This window comes from Gobio gobio (genome assembly GCF_949357685.1).
Source record: "Gobio gobio genome assembly, chromosome: 2".
Taxonomy (NCBI): domain Eukaryota; kingdom Metazoa; phylum Chordata; class Actinopteri; order Cypriniformes; family Gobionidae; genus Gobio; species Gobio gobio.
In genome coordinates this window covers 47,848,930-47,866,208 of record NC_137098.1, presented here as the reverse complement: position 1 = coordinate 47,866,208, position 17,279 = coordinate 47,848,930, and the positions used below count along the sequence as shown (strand labels likewise).

At 37.3% G+C, this 17,279-nt stretch overlaps 1 protein-coding gene across 3 annotated transcripts in view; it reads right to left on the bottom strand.

Moving 5' to 3' along the window:
* Window positions 1-17,279, bottom strand: part of myo1ea (myosin IEa) — a 55,135-nt gene extending 37,856 nt beyond the window's left edge. For all 3 annotated transcript variants that reach the window (XM_079810515.1, XM_079810517.1, XM_079810516.1), the window contains exon 1: window positions 16,963-17,279. In XM_079810515.1, the coding sequence (XP_079666641.1) occupies window positions 16,963-16,965 (3 nt within the window). In that variant the 5' untranslated portion in view covers window positions 16,966-17,279. The remainder of the gene's footprint in view (window positions 1-16,962) is intronic.

Genomic DNA, 17,279 nt, shown 5'->3' with positions numbered 1-17,279 from the left:
AATTGCACTGCACTTTACGTCCCTATTGTTACTGCGTAACAACCTGTAATAAACCTTGCACATTATACTTCTTTATATATACATATTATATATTTTATGTTAACCACTTATTTTTAAGTCTACAGTTTATCTCACTTATCATATCCACATATTTTTTATATTTTTATTTTTATCTTATTTCCTATTTTTATCTTTTACTTGATTTATTTATAATTCTACTTATGTTAATACTTTTTATTCTAATTATTCTATTTCTATTTAATTTCTTGTAACTGTTATTTGCACTGTCCATGGAGCGGACCTGTTTACATTTCACTGCCAGTTGTATATTGTGTATATAACTGTGTATGTGACAAATAAAACTCTTGAAAAAAATCTATGTTCGGTCATTATTAGTCTGATTTGAAGGCCACATTTGTCTATTCTTTTCTTACAGCAATTTTCCCAAGCTGAAGAATGCCATGACAATGATATGAGGTAAACTGGAAAGTCATTTAACATTCTCAAAATTGTACATTCCACAGGCTGAAAAACTCTCAATCTAGTGGCGTAGAAAAGCAGAAGCAGACCAAGTACGGAGATTTTTTTTCCCTCCCTTGAAGGACTAATTAACTTGCCATCGTAAACGAGCACAGTACAAGTTCGAGGTAAATTACAGGAAAATAAAGCTACACAATAACCACTGAACACCATGACAACAATAAGGTACCTGGACATTATTAGTAGTGGAACTGCCTCAAAAACAATTAAGGAGGAAAGCAGTTGTTTTAAACAGAACAGTAAACACTTCTTTCAGGTCTTTACAGACTGTTTTGTTTAGTGTATTCTTGCATATATTAGAGAGAGAGAGTTCATTGTCCTTTGGCTGTTTCTTTTACAATGTTTCAGTTCACCGTCACACCATGGGACACATAAACACCTGGAAAGAAGATGAACGTCCGAGCACATGTTCCTTATAAACAGTGTGCCAAAGCAGGATGCTATGTGAACACACAATGACTTAAATGGGACTTAAGTAATCATCATCATAATATGAAGACATCACTGGTTGGCTTATCATGAATAATAGCATTAATGATTTAGCATGATCTTTTACTGTTTGCTCATTTGTAGCATATTTAATTTGATAATTCCTACATCTCCCTCATGCATTGAACTATTCTAATTGGTAAACAATTAATTTAATTTAACCGCAGAAAATTTATTAAAAAAAAACATGAATACAATGGACTAGACAAAGCACATCACCGTAATTTCACTCTCTTCCTTCTGAAGAAGGACCACACCTACTGTCCAAAACTTGTTATAGACCACACAAAGTCAAGCAAAAGAAAGAAAACAGCATCTCTGCATTTAAAGAGCTATAGTTGGTCCCACTTGGCTTATTTAGGGATGAAAATGTTCTGTTTTGTAAAGGAACACCGGAAACCAGGGAGGCTAAAGTTCACTACGCTTGTGCTGTGGTTCACCCAGGAACAGCAGGCATTATTTACACCATGACAAACATGATACCCATCTGTACCATGCAGGTCAAAACCCAAAACTCCCTGGGAAGGCATAAATCAGGATTTAAAATAACTTGGCATAAAAAACTACTATCCCCAAATACTTCAACCCCAACTGCTTTACATTCATGCTCACTCACTATTAGAAACAGCGGGGAGATAACAGCTTCGTAAATATAAGTTGTGTTTATATGAAATAAGAAAATGCGAGTACGAAAACAATGTCTAAGTCCTCCTGGGAAGTCCTACAAAAGTATTACTAGAAAAACGATGAATAAAGAATGTGCATCAGGTGTGTTTTTGCTTTATTGTTATATATTCTATCGTAAATAATTGTACAATACTATTGTATTTTGTACAAAACACTTAGTTGTATTGTAAATGAAAAACATACATTTCAACAAATGTACCCATATCTACAGACGCAGAAGCATTCATGTGCATTGTAACTTGTAAATATGATCTTTCTGACATGATATCCCACTTTGCCACTATACCACTTTGTGGAATTGACCAAGCATAATCAAGTAATCCAAATGGCTGCATAATAAATTAGGAAATTCATTGTATTAATTGACTAAGGAGCAGCTGTGTAGTCAGTGTAATGTGACTCCATACGGTTCAATGGCACATCTGGAGAGTATATATTATATACTACTAATGAGGGAGGCTACAATAACATCATGCTTCCCACTGAGTCTTGCTGGCGTCACACACGAACACGGATGAAGATCTGCCCATTATACCCTCTCATTACATGTGTGGCAGTTTTATAAAGTGTTCAACTGTACAAAAAATGTACTGAAAGAAAACACTTCATTCATAAAAAGGAGTAGAGAAAAATCAATTGTTCTCCTTGCAAAAAAACCTGCCAGAAAATACCATAACAGATCATTTCCCCACTGTAATCCTACAGCAGTTGAAAAACGTCAGCGGCACCGTTCTTAGATCCATAGTGACATAGCAGGCCGTTCCCTCATGCAAATACCATTGCCTTATATGGAGAGTGTGGAGCAGAGCGCAGACTCAGGCACAGGAAATGGCTGGGTTTGATTCAATAAGGCGGCAATTTTTTTACCTCCTCCAACTATCCTCTCCTTACAACCATCTGGATTTCACACCGAGGACACACACGGATGGCAGAGCTGAAGTAGGATCAGGTTAGCTGATTACTCTGAAGTGACTGAAAGCTGAAATCACCCAAAAATCTCAACTGAAAATTGAATCAAAAGGCAGTTAAAACTACAAGACACAGTCTGGTTCTTAGTTTAATTCATTTAGCATATGTTATCAGCATTGTGGTTTGGCTGAGAATCCAACTCTGACCTGGCAGTGCTAATAGCAGATTACGGTAGGAATGCGTAATGAAGTTTGAGAGCTATTTCAGGAATTCTTTTCAACATAATGTATTACAGAAGTCACTTTGGTCTATGTGAAAAACATTCTAGTGCACTTCTAATTTTTGCAACAAAAACAATTCTAAGTACCAGTCAGTAAATTAAGAATAGGGAACAAAGAAAATAAATATAAAATCGTGAAGTGGCCAGTGCACCGGTCCCGACCACAAGCACATCATTTGAGAAGCGATGCATGAACCCATTTGGATTCAACTCAGAATTCTCTATTACAAAGCTCTATGCAAAGTAACACAAAGCAAAAGGGAAGTTTATAAAGAGCATTCAGAAACATATGTTTAAGTAAAAAAAAATTTGTATTAAAGAAAAATTATTATCCCTAGTTATAATGGTTGCTAAGTACTTCATTAACACCTTGTTTATAAGATTTTACCTTAGTCAAATATTCTAAAATAGGGTGAACTGACTTGGGACTTTATAACAGATATGGTTCTACCTTCATCAGGCTCTTAAAGAAATAGTTCACTCAAATGTAATTCTGTCATCATTTAAGCTGGATTTAGACTACAGGAGTTTTTAAAATCCTGATTACATCACGCACATAATCTGCAATCTTTGCAGATTTTCTTCTCTCAAATCTCAAATAAGCATACACAACATGATTTGAAAATCGTGGTGTATCACACACTAGGCCTACAAGATATTATTTTGATTATCATGCCAGAGGGATCACCTCACGTGTATAAACATAATGGATATTCTATGTTCTTCAGAGAGAATTAGAGGTGTTATTTAACTGCAAATTTTGCATCAATACCGAAGAAATTTCTCCCCAGCTCTTCTCTTTGTCTGTATGGTTGTGAAGACACATTTTACAGGCACTTGTTTTGTTTCCACACAAGCTGTTCCTCCATATCAGCTGTTCAACGGACCCATAAAGATAATCTGGACCGGACATCATAATCGACCAAGGTCCTGGACAAGATTCTTACTCATTTTTTGATTGTCGGGAGGGATAAATCGGCTTAAAACTCCCATAGTTTTGTGGTTCCAAACCCATAAAACATTGGGTAATCTTTGAAACACAGAATTAACATAATTTTAATGACACCTGAGAGGGTTCTGCCCCTGCGATGAAAGTCTTTTCATCATATAAAGTGATTGTATCTCTTTACAAGACATTATATGGATTAATTTTATGATGCCTTTATGACAGGTTTTGGTTACTTGGACTTTCAATGGAGATACAGAAACCTCTCAGGTTTCATTAAAAAAATATCTTAGTCTGTGTTTCACTTAGATTAGAAATGACATGAGGGGAAGTAAATAATGACAGAATTTTCATTTTTGGGTGAACTATCCCTTTAAAGATTTATAATAATATAATAATAAAACAACAAAAAAATTGTACATATGAAAATAATTAATGGAGCCAGTCACTGACTGTAATTTGCCCTTATGAAAATGTATGATTTAGTTTTGCAAGAATGTTAGCGAGTCTTGCAGGCTGCAACCCATCAGTCTAAATTCTCCATCAGTACTCTTCAACATAAATATGTCCTTTCTGACCCCTGCTCATTACCAGTACAGTAAATCCAATCAATTCCTCAAAAGACAACCCTTGGCAATCTGATTCATTATAATAGAATTTTGGTGTGATAATATAAAAAAAACTTCAAGTATAAGTGTGACTACAAGCCCTCTGAATGTGACTCCAATGGTGATTTTCAACAATGTCAGAAGGGAATCAATACTGATGAGTATCCCAGGCCAAAATGTAAGTGTATAATGGTGTTTTCATTAGAGACACTTCACACAGCCCTTACAGTCTTAAGTGGTCCTGGAAAATGCCTGACAGAAATAATCCCAGCCTGGACTACGTTCACTTGAGTGGTAGTAAACCCTGGACACAGACACAACAGGCTAGTAAATTCACCACTGCAATCTGCTGAAGAGAAACAGGCCTATCCATACTGAAAACACTCAGGACATGAATCGCCTCAACTGCTAAAAAAACCCTCAATGCTGTAACACTACAGTGAGGTTTCAAACAAAAGTACCCAGCCCAGTGACTAGATTAATCATATACAGTAGGTATGCAATAAATTTAAACTCATTACACATTCAAAAGAAGTCATCGTACATTTCTGTTGACTTGGAAAAGGGATTTTGTTTTCTAGCATTACATAATCAAGCTTTAATTAATCTCAGTGATTAAATATGGAGTAAAACACCTCTAGGGGCGTTGGTCTGGGTAACAGAGATTGGGAGAGAACACCCAGAGGAGCAGAGAGAGGTTTCTGGGTAAGAAATGGCAATGGAGGCAGGGCTGACTATAGCGTCTCTCCAGAGACAGCAAACACAGAGGGTTTGTGTAAACCGAGATAGGAGTGGCTCTGAAGCGTCTGGCTACCACCGGGAAACTCTCTGCCAAAGTTTCCAAGTTCAGCCCAGCCATATTATTTCTGCTTGCTTTTGAAGGCAGTGGAAAAGAATGTAGAACATTCTGTCTGATGGGGAAGTCTGGAACGCCATCATTTTCCCTGAAGTACACATAGAGATGGATTATGTTTAGACTAGTATTCTAAAAACGGTACTGAGATTCTAATAGTGCAGCTAATGGGACAAGGTGACAGTGCATCATCATATAGACAGCCGTTTTTAAACTCGGGATCAAGGAAGTCATCTCATCTCCTGACAGCTCAATATATACAAATCATTGTATTTCCCATTCTTGTTCAATACACTTGCCAAAAAAAAAATCTAATGATAAATACCTGTGCTTAGCATCCCACACTCATTTTAAGATGAACCTTTGCTAAAATCAAGTTTCCTTCAACATATAATTTTGTCTGAAACTGCTGCACAATGTGATAGCTGATCAGAAGAAATTAGAGTTTAGCATAGAGTGTGTATTTTGTATATCCATTGAGAGGGAATTTTCTCCCTTGAATGTGAGCACACATTTTGGGTGGTCTAGGATTATAAACTGTAGCTAGACAAAATGCTTCTTTAACAAGGTGTGTTTTTCAAGAATACATTATACACATCCCATTTTCAACTGCTGGCCAAAAAAATTAATTTCACAAAGTAAACATGATTATACGTCATCTAATTCTGTTTACTTTAAGCAAATTGAAGCCATGCAAACTGGCCAGTGGCCACTGCCGCAACCAACTATGCAACGAATCCAATGACTTCTTATGTACTTTTGCATCTCTCAATATTTCTTTTTTTTTTCCCAGTGGTTATTAGAGCCATTGTTGGAGCAATTGTCATCTTATTGCCAAATATTTCCGTTGACTATGAGAACTGGTAATACTGCATGCTCATGCTTTAAACATAACCTTTTAGGGGTGTAACAATACCCTCATGTCACGATTCGATACATATCACAATACAATATTATTGCGATATTCCAAGACATAAGGTAAAAGGTTAACAAAAAAAAAAAATTTAGTGTTGATTAAAATGCCAAATTTGGTATTCAATTGGGGGTGAAAATGAATAGGCTTGGACTTGGTGCTGGTAACCCAATGCACAGGACAATGGTGACACCAGAATAAAAATATTTAGGATTCTGAAGCTGAAAATGCTGAATTATTTTAGACGAATATGCTTGCACTCTGTCACTGACTAGATATATTTAAAATAAATGTAGGCATCTTTTTTACTGGTAGGGGAGAGCAGGGACGAAAGTACCATTTTTCAGAAAATCGTAATTTTAAAAGATAATGTTTTAGACCGAGATATATTTTTGCTGTGGCCAATAACTCACAAGTGTGGTCTATCAATAGCAGGTGGTATTTTGTACAAATGTAGAACGACTACAGTATAATTTCTCTTTGAACATAAGCTGCACATTGTTACTTTTGACCCCATCAGGTGGGACGAAAGTAACACGCAGGTGGGTCAAAAGTAACACAACAATACAAGCTAGATTTTTTGGTGCTACTCTTGTTTTTATTAAACATACCTGACTATGACCTTGTTAATATGTAACTGCAAACATATTTTGTCCTTTATCTTTGCAAAAAAATTATTAAAATACATTTTCATTTTATATGTTAAAGTTCATCAAATGTTTCAAATGTAATATGACAGTACAAACTTGAATTGTTTAGAATATTTTTTATTTGCAATGTCAATCTATTTGATAAGTTTTTTCTTCAACAGTATGAACAATATAAAAATTAAATTAAATTAAATTTGCATAATATGCATTATATATATAATAGCGGGACAAAAGTGACAAGTGTTACTTTCGTCCCGACAGGAAGTCCTGACATTTAAACACGATTTACTTTTATACTGAAAAACTCTGAAAAGACAAATCTTCAGGGTGTGTAACAGCACTAAATAACCCGTAGATTGATCATTACTGTGACACATGAAACAAGAAACACAACTTGTAATTAGAAAAAAAGTACCGCTTCATTAATTTACTTGCCGTATTTGAAAACTGCATTTCGCACCTAACCGCGGGAAACGATGGCGGAATCACATGATATTTGGCAGATCCGTCAAGGGTTGTGTGCTGAATGTGCTGTCATAGCTTGAAATGCAAATGTATTCAGGGCTCGGAGAAAATCGAGTTGTTACTTTCGTCCCGTGTTACTTTCGCCCCGGTTCTCCCCTAACATAAGACATTTGGCATTATATATAGTAATTGAATGTAGTATTGACAGTAAAACTTTTTATTTTGGATGAACTATACACAATACATATTGTTACATTTTTGTATTGCGATATACTGTGACACGGTATATTGTTACACTCCTACTATATTCTGTTTAGAAGCAGTAATGGCTTATGGCTCCTCTAATTGTCTAATTGACATGACAAAAGGTCTTCCCGGAACACACAGATGCACACCAATGAATAAATAAAAGCCTACAGCTATGTTCACGGGGCAGATTTATGGTTATATGGTGTGCTTTATACCTTTTAGAGAGGTGCAATTTATCCAAGGATGTACATTAGGAAGGCTTTTACTGTATCTGCTTTTTCACAAGGCATTACCATTTCATGCAGCTTCTTATGCGCACAAACAAATGCCACCTCATCATTTGGTTCATAATAAAGGAGTGTCTGACAGAGGAGGCTGACCAAGAAATTCAAGTACGAATTTCCATACCTGTTTTGTCTTTCCACAAAAGGACCTTGCATCAAGAATCAATATTTGCTGTAAGAGCCAAACTCTTAAAGGGATAGAGCACCTAAAAGTTCTGTCATCACTTACTCACCCTTGTGTCGTTCCAAACCTGTTTGACTTTCTTATGGTGAAACATAAAATCTCGGTGGGGTGAAATGTTGTTTGACTTTCATAATATCTTATTTTATGTTCCACGGATGAAATAAAATATCATACAGTTTTGGGACAACATTAGGGTGACAAAATGATGACAGCGTTTTCGTTTTTTGGCTTAACTATCCCTTTAAGAGCTGCAATCATGGTGCCTACTGTACTACAAGTGCTCCGGTGCATAAATAACTTCCGCCTCATAAAACTGTCCCGTCTAAACAAATTTTCCACAGATTCACAGAGATACAACACAACATAGGGGCCACATTACCAGCCCACATGAGAAGCCTGTAATGAGGTCATTAATCAAAGTTAGGCATGTGTGGGAACTTGATTAAACACAACAGCGAAGGCCAAGTAACCTCAAGCTATTTCACTGCTGTCTATTTTGAGCTGATCTTTAAGAATCAAGAGCACTGACTGAGCAACACCCTCGAGCACACCTACATAAAAATGAGGAGAATGCGTTCAAATGCACTGCCGTATAGACTGGCTATGGAAGGGCCAGTCGGACAGGTCTATGGCAGTGGTGTTTGTCAACGTCATCCTTTCAAACTGATATCAGTACAGTTGTAACGTCTAAAGCAATTGTATAGAAAGGGTGGAATAAGCTGGGAGACTCAGCGGGATGGTTTGCTGCATGTGGTCAGGCCTGTGTGCGCGAGTTACTTTCGATGGCAGAAGCAGGGAAGAGTAAACAGAACCAGCAGAGGAATGTTTCGGATCAGGGGCTCTTACTCATAGCCAACGGGAAATGGGAGCTGGCAAGTGACGAGAAGAAATCTCCCAGTTCCCAACTGAGTAATAGTTCTGATCAGTAACAGCAAACTGAGATCTCGCATTAGTGCACAGCTTTATCACTCTGATCGTCAGACGGCTTAAACTGACTTAATTACTGAGGTTAAATGAAAGTACTATTGCACTCCTGTTAATAATTGTCCAATACGGTTTCAGGTGAACAGGTCATGTTATGTAATACAAACATGTTGTATTATATTATATTATGTTATTCCATCTTTACCAATTACGTACTACAATTACAATTTTTAAATCAAATCTAAAATACAGTTAAAAAAATCATAATTCTTTAGGGTTATTTATATACCAAATTAATGATTTTGAGATACTTAGTGCTGTTATAGCTATATATATGGTTTCCCGAAAACCTTATCCTCCTTTAATAACATTTTATGTTATATGTTTGTTCTGGCAAAGGAAAGAATTCACCAAAATATTCAAATCATTTACATTATAGTGTCGTACCATGTGACTCATTGCTCTGACGAAATCTATATAACCACAGCTAGACCCTGCTACTTTGCATGAACTGAATTTATAATGTGCTGAAACACATATTTGCATATTATAACCTCAAAAAAATTATTTTTATTTTACTTAACTTTATTCAAGTGTAAAAACATGCAATATAGTCACAGCATTTGAGCATTCAGCACACAGAAATGTGAAATCGCACCAGATTGACTGCAAAAAAAAGCTTGTATTTTAAAACTATTTATTACTTATTTTGTCTGAAGGACACAAGCTGACAACACATGCTGACCTACTCATACTGTATATAACACTGTAATTCTGGTCACTGGCCAGTGTGCTGTCATGAATGTCCGACAAATTGAGTAATAATGGGTTTTGAATTGAATGGTCACCCAAACACATGCCTCTAGCTTTTACGTAGCTCTTTCAGGGGTTTATAAAAAGCATAAATATTTACATTCCTCCAAACATGTGAATCAGACCCCGCACATGCTCAGTTGTCTGATCTCTCCACTCATTTCGAAAATGACAAAAGAGTTTAAAGGCTCAGCAAGAGACTCAGCAAGAAGGAAAACTTTTTTTCTTCTTTTTTTTTAAGCATCAAAAATTATTTCAATTGTTCTGGCCCTCAGTGCCTGACATCAAAGAAACACTAAGTGTTTATTCACTTTGAGCAAAGTTTTCTCCCATAATTCTTTGCATAGATTAAATGTTTTTAAATCGTATAAACCACTAACCACTGCAAATAAGCTAAAGCGAATACCTAGAAAATAATATTAGCAACAGATTTATGTGGCCATGGCTGATTGGCCCTCATCTGAAAGACGAGCTTTGTAAATCATACTTCCTCTGGGAAATGACACAGGATGAATATTGTTGGCCTCATGCACTGTGAATAACATTGTAGATGACCGAGACAATTGGGTCAGATTAAAGTCCTGTTCACACTGAAGATCTGATGGTTTTAGCAAGTGTTTTTATTCAGCTGCAATATTCAACTGCATTAGGCAGCATATGACGGTCTCCACTCCCATTGGCTGACGCTCCATCACATCACTCGTTAGCATAAAGCTTAAAAAAATCTTATCGTGGCCAGTTATAGTCATTCAAGTGGTCTGACTTGACAACTGAGGCCAAACTTTTATTCAGTCTATATTCAAATCTTTAAAATCATTATCCCTTCACTGTCACTGTACCAACGTGTCGTCAATTACAAACTCTATATTTTGACAGCGGTTATGTTATCAATGTGAAATATTCTTGGAGCTATTTAAGCAATCTTAGATTGTGTCTTTGAGCCAGAACATTCAGATATATTCACCTGAATTTCACAGCACAGTTTCCCATCAATAACAAAACATATGCAAATGAATAGGATACAGACTGATCATGTCAGTGAACAAATATGTCACAGTCTGTGCTGGAGGAACATGAGAAACATGGGTTCAAAGTGTCACGGTCAGTTTTGCAGATAAACAGAGACACTGTTGAGCTAAAACTGACCTGCTTGAGGAAACACTGCAGTGATATTGGATCAGAAAAGCGTAACGTGGTGAAACGTGTGTTTTTACAATGGAAAGGTTCCACACTTTCTTCGATTATTATTTCTTTAGATTATTAAACTGTTCTTAACACCAAGAAAAAAAAAATATTTTAAAGAACTATTCACTGAAAGGTGTTTTAAGATGTTTTTAAGATGATAATGTTAATGGTTCTTCATGGAGGAATCATAGATGCCAATAGAGAACCTTTATTTATAAATGTGTATACCAGGAATGAGACGGTCAATATGAAACAATAACCCTAAAAAGTTTTGATAATAATAAGCGTTCTGTTATGGCCTTGCCTGTGATGTTCTCACTTGCATTTACCTCTAAGGCATGTGAGAATATTTGAGTACAAGTCCTTCTTTAGCCCTGAGTTGAGTTTGCTGAGTAAACACAGCCTAGTAAGCCACGGTCACCTCAACAGAAACTACAGCAGAAGGACACACTGAAACACCAGCTCATGACTCATTTCTGTTTTCAACCATTTCTACACAAATCTAGAAGAAAATGCAGTACAAGACTAATTCTACAATATCCAACTAAGATAAATATCCGTTTCATTATGGATTTTATTGCAGTTTAAACAAATTATGAGCTGTTCTGTCCGTAAGCAAACATCAGCATATTGTGCACACACTGGATATAGAGCCTTTTGTGGACACTTTCTGCCTGTTTATGATGCACACAAGCATACAGTTTAACTATCAAAACTGAACAATATTTGATCGTATGTTTTCACTGGTTCCCTTGACCTGCTTTCAGAAGCCGGTAGCACCAGTAAAGCCACATAAGAGACTAATTCAGCTGAAAGAAAAGAAACAGGAGAGGCAAGGTGAGAGGAGCCGAACGTGAGCTGCAGGAGCACAGAGACAAAGATCTCATTTTACAGCTAGCCCATCTCTCAAAACCAACTCCTTAAGGAAACTGTGCCTGCTCTGCATAGAGTCTAAACAGGTTTTCATGCTGATTTCACATTGAGTAATCAAAACAAAAAATATTGTTAAAACTGTGGCTGAGTGGTTATTCGAACTGATTAAAGTATGAGGCGCTCATTATCTCTCATTCTCTTTACATGAAGATATATACCTTTCTATACTGCTTATAGCCAATAAAATGGTTTTTGAAAAGTCTCATGCTCACCAAAGCTGTATTTATTTGAGTTATTTGTGAAAAAAACCCCATCAAAAACAGTAATATTGTGAAATTACTCCAGTCTTCAGTGTCACATGATCCTTCTGAAATCATTCTAATACGTTCATTTGGAGATCAAGAAACATTTCTTGTGTTGAAAATGTTGAAAACAGTTGTGCTGCTAAATAATTTTGTGGAAAGCATGATATATTTTTTTCAAGATTAATAGAAAGTTCAAAAGAGCATTTATTTGAAAAATGATTTGTACTTTTCAGTAAATGCACCATTATAAATGTCTTTACCGTCATGTCATCAATTCAAATACAGCCTTGCTGAATAAAGGTTTTTAAGGTGGGGTAAGTGGTATTTCAAAACTGCTTTAGAAAAGTGTCTCAGGCCGAGTACCAAAACAAACTTATAGCCAATCAGCAGTATTCAAAAGACACGACACAGGACGGACATTAGCCGAGCGACGACAGAAAGAGAGAGATGGCAGATAATATATAAAACAAATGTGGAAGATGACAATGGAACCAAAGGAGGCTTACGATCAGGCAAGAAGTAGGACCAGTGTAAATATCGGATCAGCTTTCCAACTCTGGAGAGAACTCAAGGAGCGAAGGCCGAGGTTGCTTTATTTCTTCTCGATAGGCGAGTAACATTGATTTTGTTTTGTTTTACAGAACTAATATATTCTGGCTTTTGCTTGAATATGCTCATGTGTCATGTTTGCTTGCTTGTCCAATTGCGATCGTATTGTCGTTCACTTCAGCGATGATAATTACCCATTCATTTCCACACCGTATAAGCCTGGAGCATCCTCACTGTCTGTTTCAAGCATCAGCTCCCAAAGTGTGTCCAAAAAGTAAGATAATAAAGTCCTAATATATGTTTGTTTCCTTTGGTTCCTCTTTTCGTGATCGATATAACCCGATATATGCTATTGAATTGTTCAGAACTATGTTTGTGTTTTTGGGATGGAAGTTATGACTATTTCACTGAACATTCGACCTGGATTAACATAGTAACACACATTGATTTCACTTATTGATGGCTGAATCCGAAGTCATCCCCTATACCCTTAAATAGGGCACTATTTGAGGGGACAGCCATTTTTAGTGGTGTCCAACACCATAGTGGACTTTATTGAGTGCACTCATTCTATCCCACATTGCACCGCAATAACGAGTGTACAGCCGATGTACACACAGCAGCTGTCCGCATTCGCTCACTTGTTTTCATTCACTCCATCAAGTGAACTGTATAAGTGGACTAAAGTAGGGAATAGTAATTGAGAGTTTAGGGGGCGATTTCGGATTCAGCCAAAGACATCATACCCTCGGCCGGCTGGTACAGCAGATTCCGCCATAGTCGTTGCCTGGGTTACGTATGTGTGGGGCGGAGCTATCAAAATAGGGGCGTGTTGGTTTTGGTGATTTGAAATCAACATGTTACCAGAAAGCACTTACCCCAACTTTAAGAAAAGAAAAGAAAAGAAAAGAAAAGAAAAAGATAATCTTACTGACCCTACACTTTTTTGAACAGTAGTGTAGGTGGACAGGGGCGCTGTAATTTGGGGGAAAGTTAGGATGATTCCAAGGGCCCTGATTAAAAAGAGGGCCTGACGGGGAACATCCCTCCCGGAAAATGATCACGATTTCAACCGAGGCACCCCTGTATGTGGATGGCTTGTAGGTGATGTAGCACTAGAGTCCAACAAAATTACCTTCAGGATCTCAAGAAAGTGACTTAACATCACATTTAACAGGGCGGAAGTCAATAGAAACAGCCATTCAAAGAGTCATCACAAGAGAAAAAGATTTAATTTTTGTAAGGGCAAATAATGCTAATCAACATATGGTGCACATTGCAAAGATTAATAAAGGTAAATAGAGATTTTTCAATCAAGGGTTTATTTCAGTCACATTTATGTTTTCATTCATCCTTTTCAACTTGTTCAGTAAACAAACCATTTAAGTCTTAACTTGAACACATCAATGGATTTTATCTTTTATATCTAAGCTAATGGGAGTGAAGTTCTGAATTGAATGTTTTTAACTATCTCAGTTAAGTGTAGTTCAGAGCCAGCAATAAAACAGCATCAAAGAGGCAAGCTGATATTGAGGGAAATTCATTGCCATGACTGGAATATGTTAATGAACAAAAATAACCCCCCTGAATGAAAGGACTGAATTATGGGGACAGGACCATCCCAAGCATGGGGAAGGTAGGCCCGGTCTGAGGGATGGGGGTTCCTTTCGCCGTGGGGCCCTGTGCGGCCGCACCGGTTGCACCGCCTGAAGGATGGCCCTGTATAATTACCACAGATTTCAGCTATCCTGCAAGTCCTTTCTTTTGAGTAAGTGAGGGCTGCCGATAGAAAGAGTCTGGATTCCTCAGCAATTCTGTGGCGGTGTGACATAGAAGCTTTAAATAGGGGGATGTTACTCAGCATGTACCGCCCCTCTGCAGCTCTTAATGCAAAACATATGCTGCCATATTGACCTACTATTCAGTATCTGGCAGAGAAAGAAAGAGGACAAGATGAGATAGTGCAGAGAAGGAAAAAAGAAAGTGAACAAATCTACCAGGCTACTGCAGCTTAACCTGTAAACCTGCTTCTGATATATGGAGATCAAGCAAGCACACTGGACCCAGATACACCAAACACTGGACAAGACATTTAATTTTAGAGAAGAACAATTCTATCTTGTTTTTGGGGCCTTGTGTGTTCTGCCTGATCATGGGCAATATGGACAAAAATGTCTTCATCATACACTCTAAAAAAAAGGTTCTATACGGCACCAAAAATGGTTCTTCGTCGTAATCATAGAGGAACCACTTTTGGTGCTATATAGCACCATATCTTAACATGTTCTGTATATGGTAGCGGTGCTATATAGCACCTTAGTCAAAGAACCGGTGAAGAACCTCTGAAGAACCGCTGAAGAACCACTGAAGCACCAAAATTGGTGCTATATAGCACTTAAAAAAGGTTCCCCTATGATTACGAGCTAAGAACCCTTTTTGGTGCCATATAGAACCTTTCTTTTTAGAGTGTACTACACACAAAGCTTTATGAATTATGTTACTAAATACAGTAAATCAGGCATATAGCTGGTAGCTGAGTGATATATTACATAATCAACCTAAATTGCTCTTGCACAGCTGGTAAACATCGTAAAATTAGGTACTGTTGTGTAACAGGCATTAGCTGCCGGTTCAGTTTTCAGAAAATCATTCTATATCCTTTGAGCTGTCAAGACCAAAATGAGTAGACTCATAAAGGACACTCTGACATAAAACAGCAGTCAAAACAAAAACAGCTCAAAACTCCACCTATTAATTACACAGAGAGTTCTATAGTAGAGATGCCTGTAGGTCACACTGAGTTTGGCATCATAAGTGACATTAGAAATTAATTTACAGGCAGGATGACATTAAAAAATAATGCTTGTACACACTAATCACCTAATAATATCGGCATTAGCCTCATTTTTAGAAGCAGTCAGCACATATTAATGGACCACTTATAAGTATCTGTAATATTGTGACCACATGAGCACAGCCAACCAAGGTATGCTTATTCTGTGCATGAAAATGCTTTATGAAGACCAAATTATAATATTGCAATACATACTAAATAACAGAGGCAGCAGAGAGTTTGTCCCATATGTGCAAAGCCCAAGGGAAAACTAGTTCTACCGGCTACATGGCTTGCAGAAAATGTCTCTGTGTGAGATGAAGAGACAGCTGAACTGGATTTACTTGTTTTTCACCTGATCTGTACCTGTTCTTTACCAGCTGACAGGCCGAAAATGACACTGAATGTGACACAAGCAGGGTCTGTGAAAGCATCTTGCAATGGGATCTGGGATCATACAAAGCCGAAAACAATCAAGCGTAACAGATGCCTAATATTGCTTGAGGAGCTCTGAAAATGGTGTCGCTTTCCACCAAAACAAGAGAAAACTGTCTCATTGTGGACACACACATAAGCACACACATATATTCAAAGCAGAACCCAACCCATCTTTATGGGCATAAGTACGGAAGTGAATTTCACATGCGACTACATCTACCTGCATCTCTGTGTGTTGTAACCATGGACTCTAATGTGTGTAACTTGCAGTTTTCCACTATTATGTAAGACTAAGCCAGGTTGACATGGAAGAATATGTTAATAATGAGTGAAAAGCGATAACTACAAAGTGTGTAACTGGCACAGTGATCTGAGAAGGTGGAAACACAATAGTGATCTATCGATTCAAGCCTGTCTGCTGAAGCCTCAATAAACACACAGTGCCAAAAAATATAAAAGATAAAAAAACAAGAAACTGGGACCAGTATAAATAGCCTACAACCTGTTCAGAGTGCTGGGACTGCTTCTGTCTAAGTGAACAAGAGATGGAGGGCAAACAATAGCTGAATATGACACCCAGCTGAGGATGTTTGTCCAGTAGACCAGCCACTACCTTTATGATATGTTCATAATATTAACGTGGCCATAGAATAAAAAAGGTCATCTTAAAACGTGCAAAAGGTGCATGTAGACTTACAAATCCCTGATAAATTTAAATGACTGTTATTACTCGCGAATAAAAAAAAAACGTTTAGTTGAAGTTTGTATTTGTTTTGGTCCCACTGTTTTATCTGAATTGTAAGCATTTATAACTCGGCTACATATATTAGTAACCTATAAGAATCAGTTAATGGTTAATCAGTTAAAGACGTTGAGAACAATAACACCAAGAAGCTATAGTAATTCTCTGCATAAGGATGCTGGAAAACAAATATAGGCTATGTAGGCAATACGCGACTGCGATGAGAAATACATTTTCACTCACCATTTTTATTCGTTTATCACAGCGCAGCCGATCTTCTTTTATAATCCGTTTTGTAACTGCTTATTAAAATAAAATAAACCTCTTTAAATTCTCGGTGTGATGTCACTGTCTCTTTTGGCCTCTCGTGCTGTTTAATGTCTCCTCAGGACCAGTGTCGCCGCTCCATAATAGTGTAGCTTCACCGCACCGGTTAACTCGAGCGCAGCGCACTGACTGTACTGCAGAGAGTCCGTCTGCTCTACAAAGTTCAACTTTGTGGCTGCTGCTTGACGGAATCAAAGAGGAAAACAACCCATACATGGAGAATTTCGTGCGTT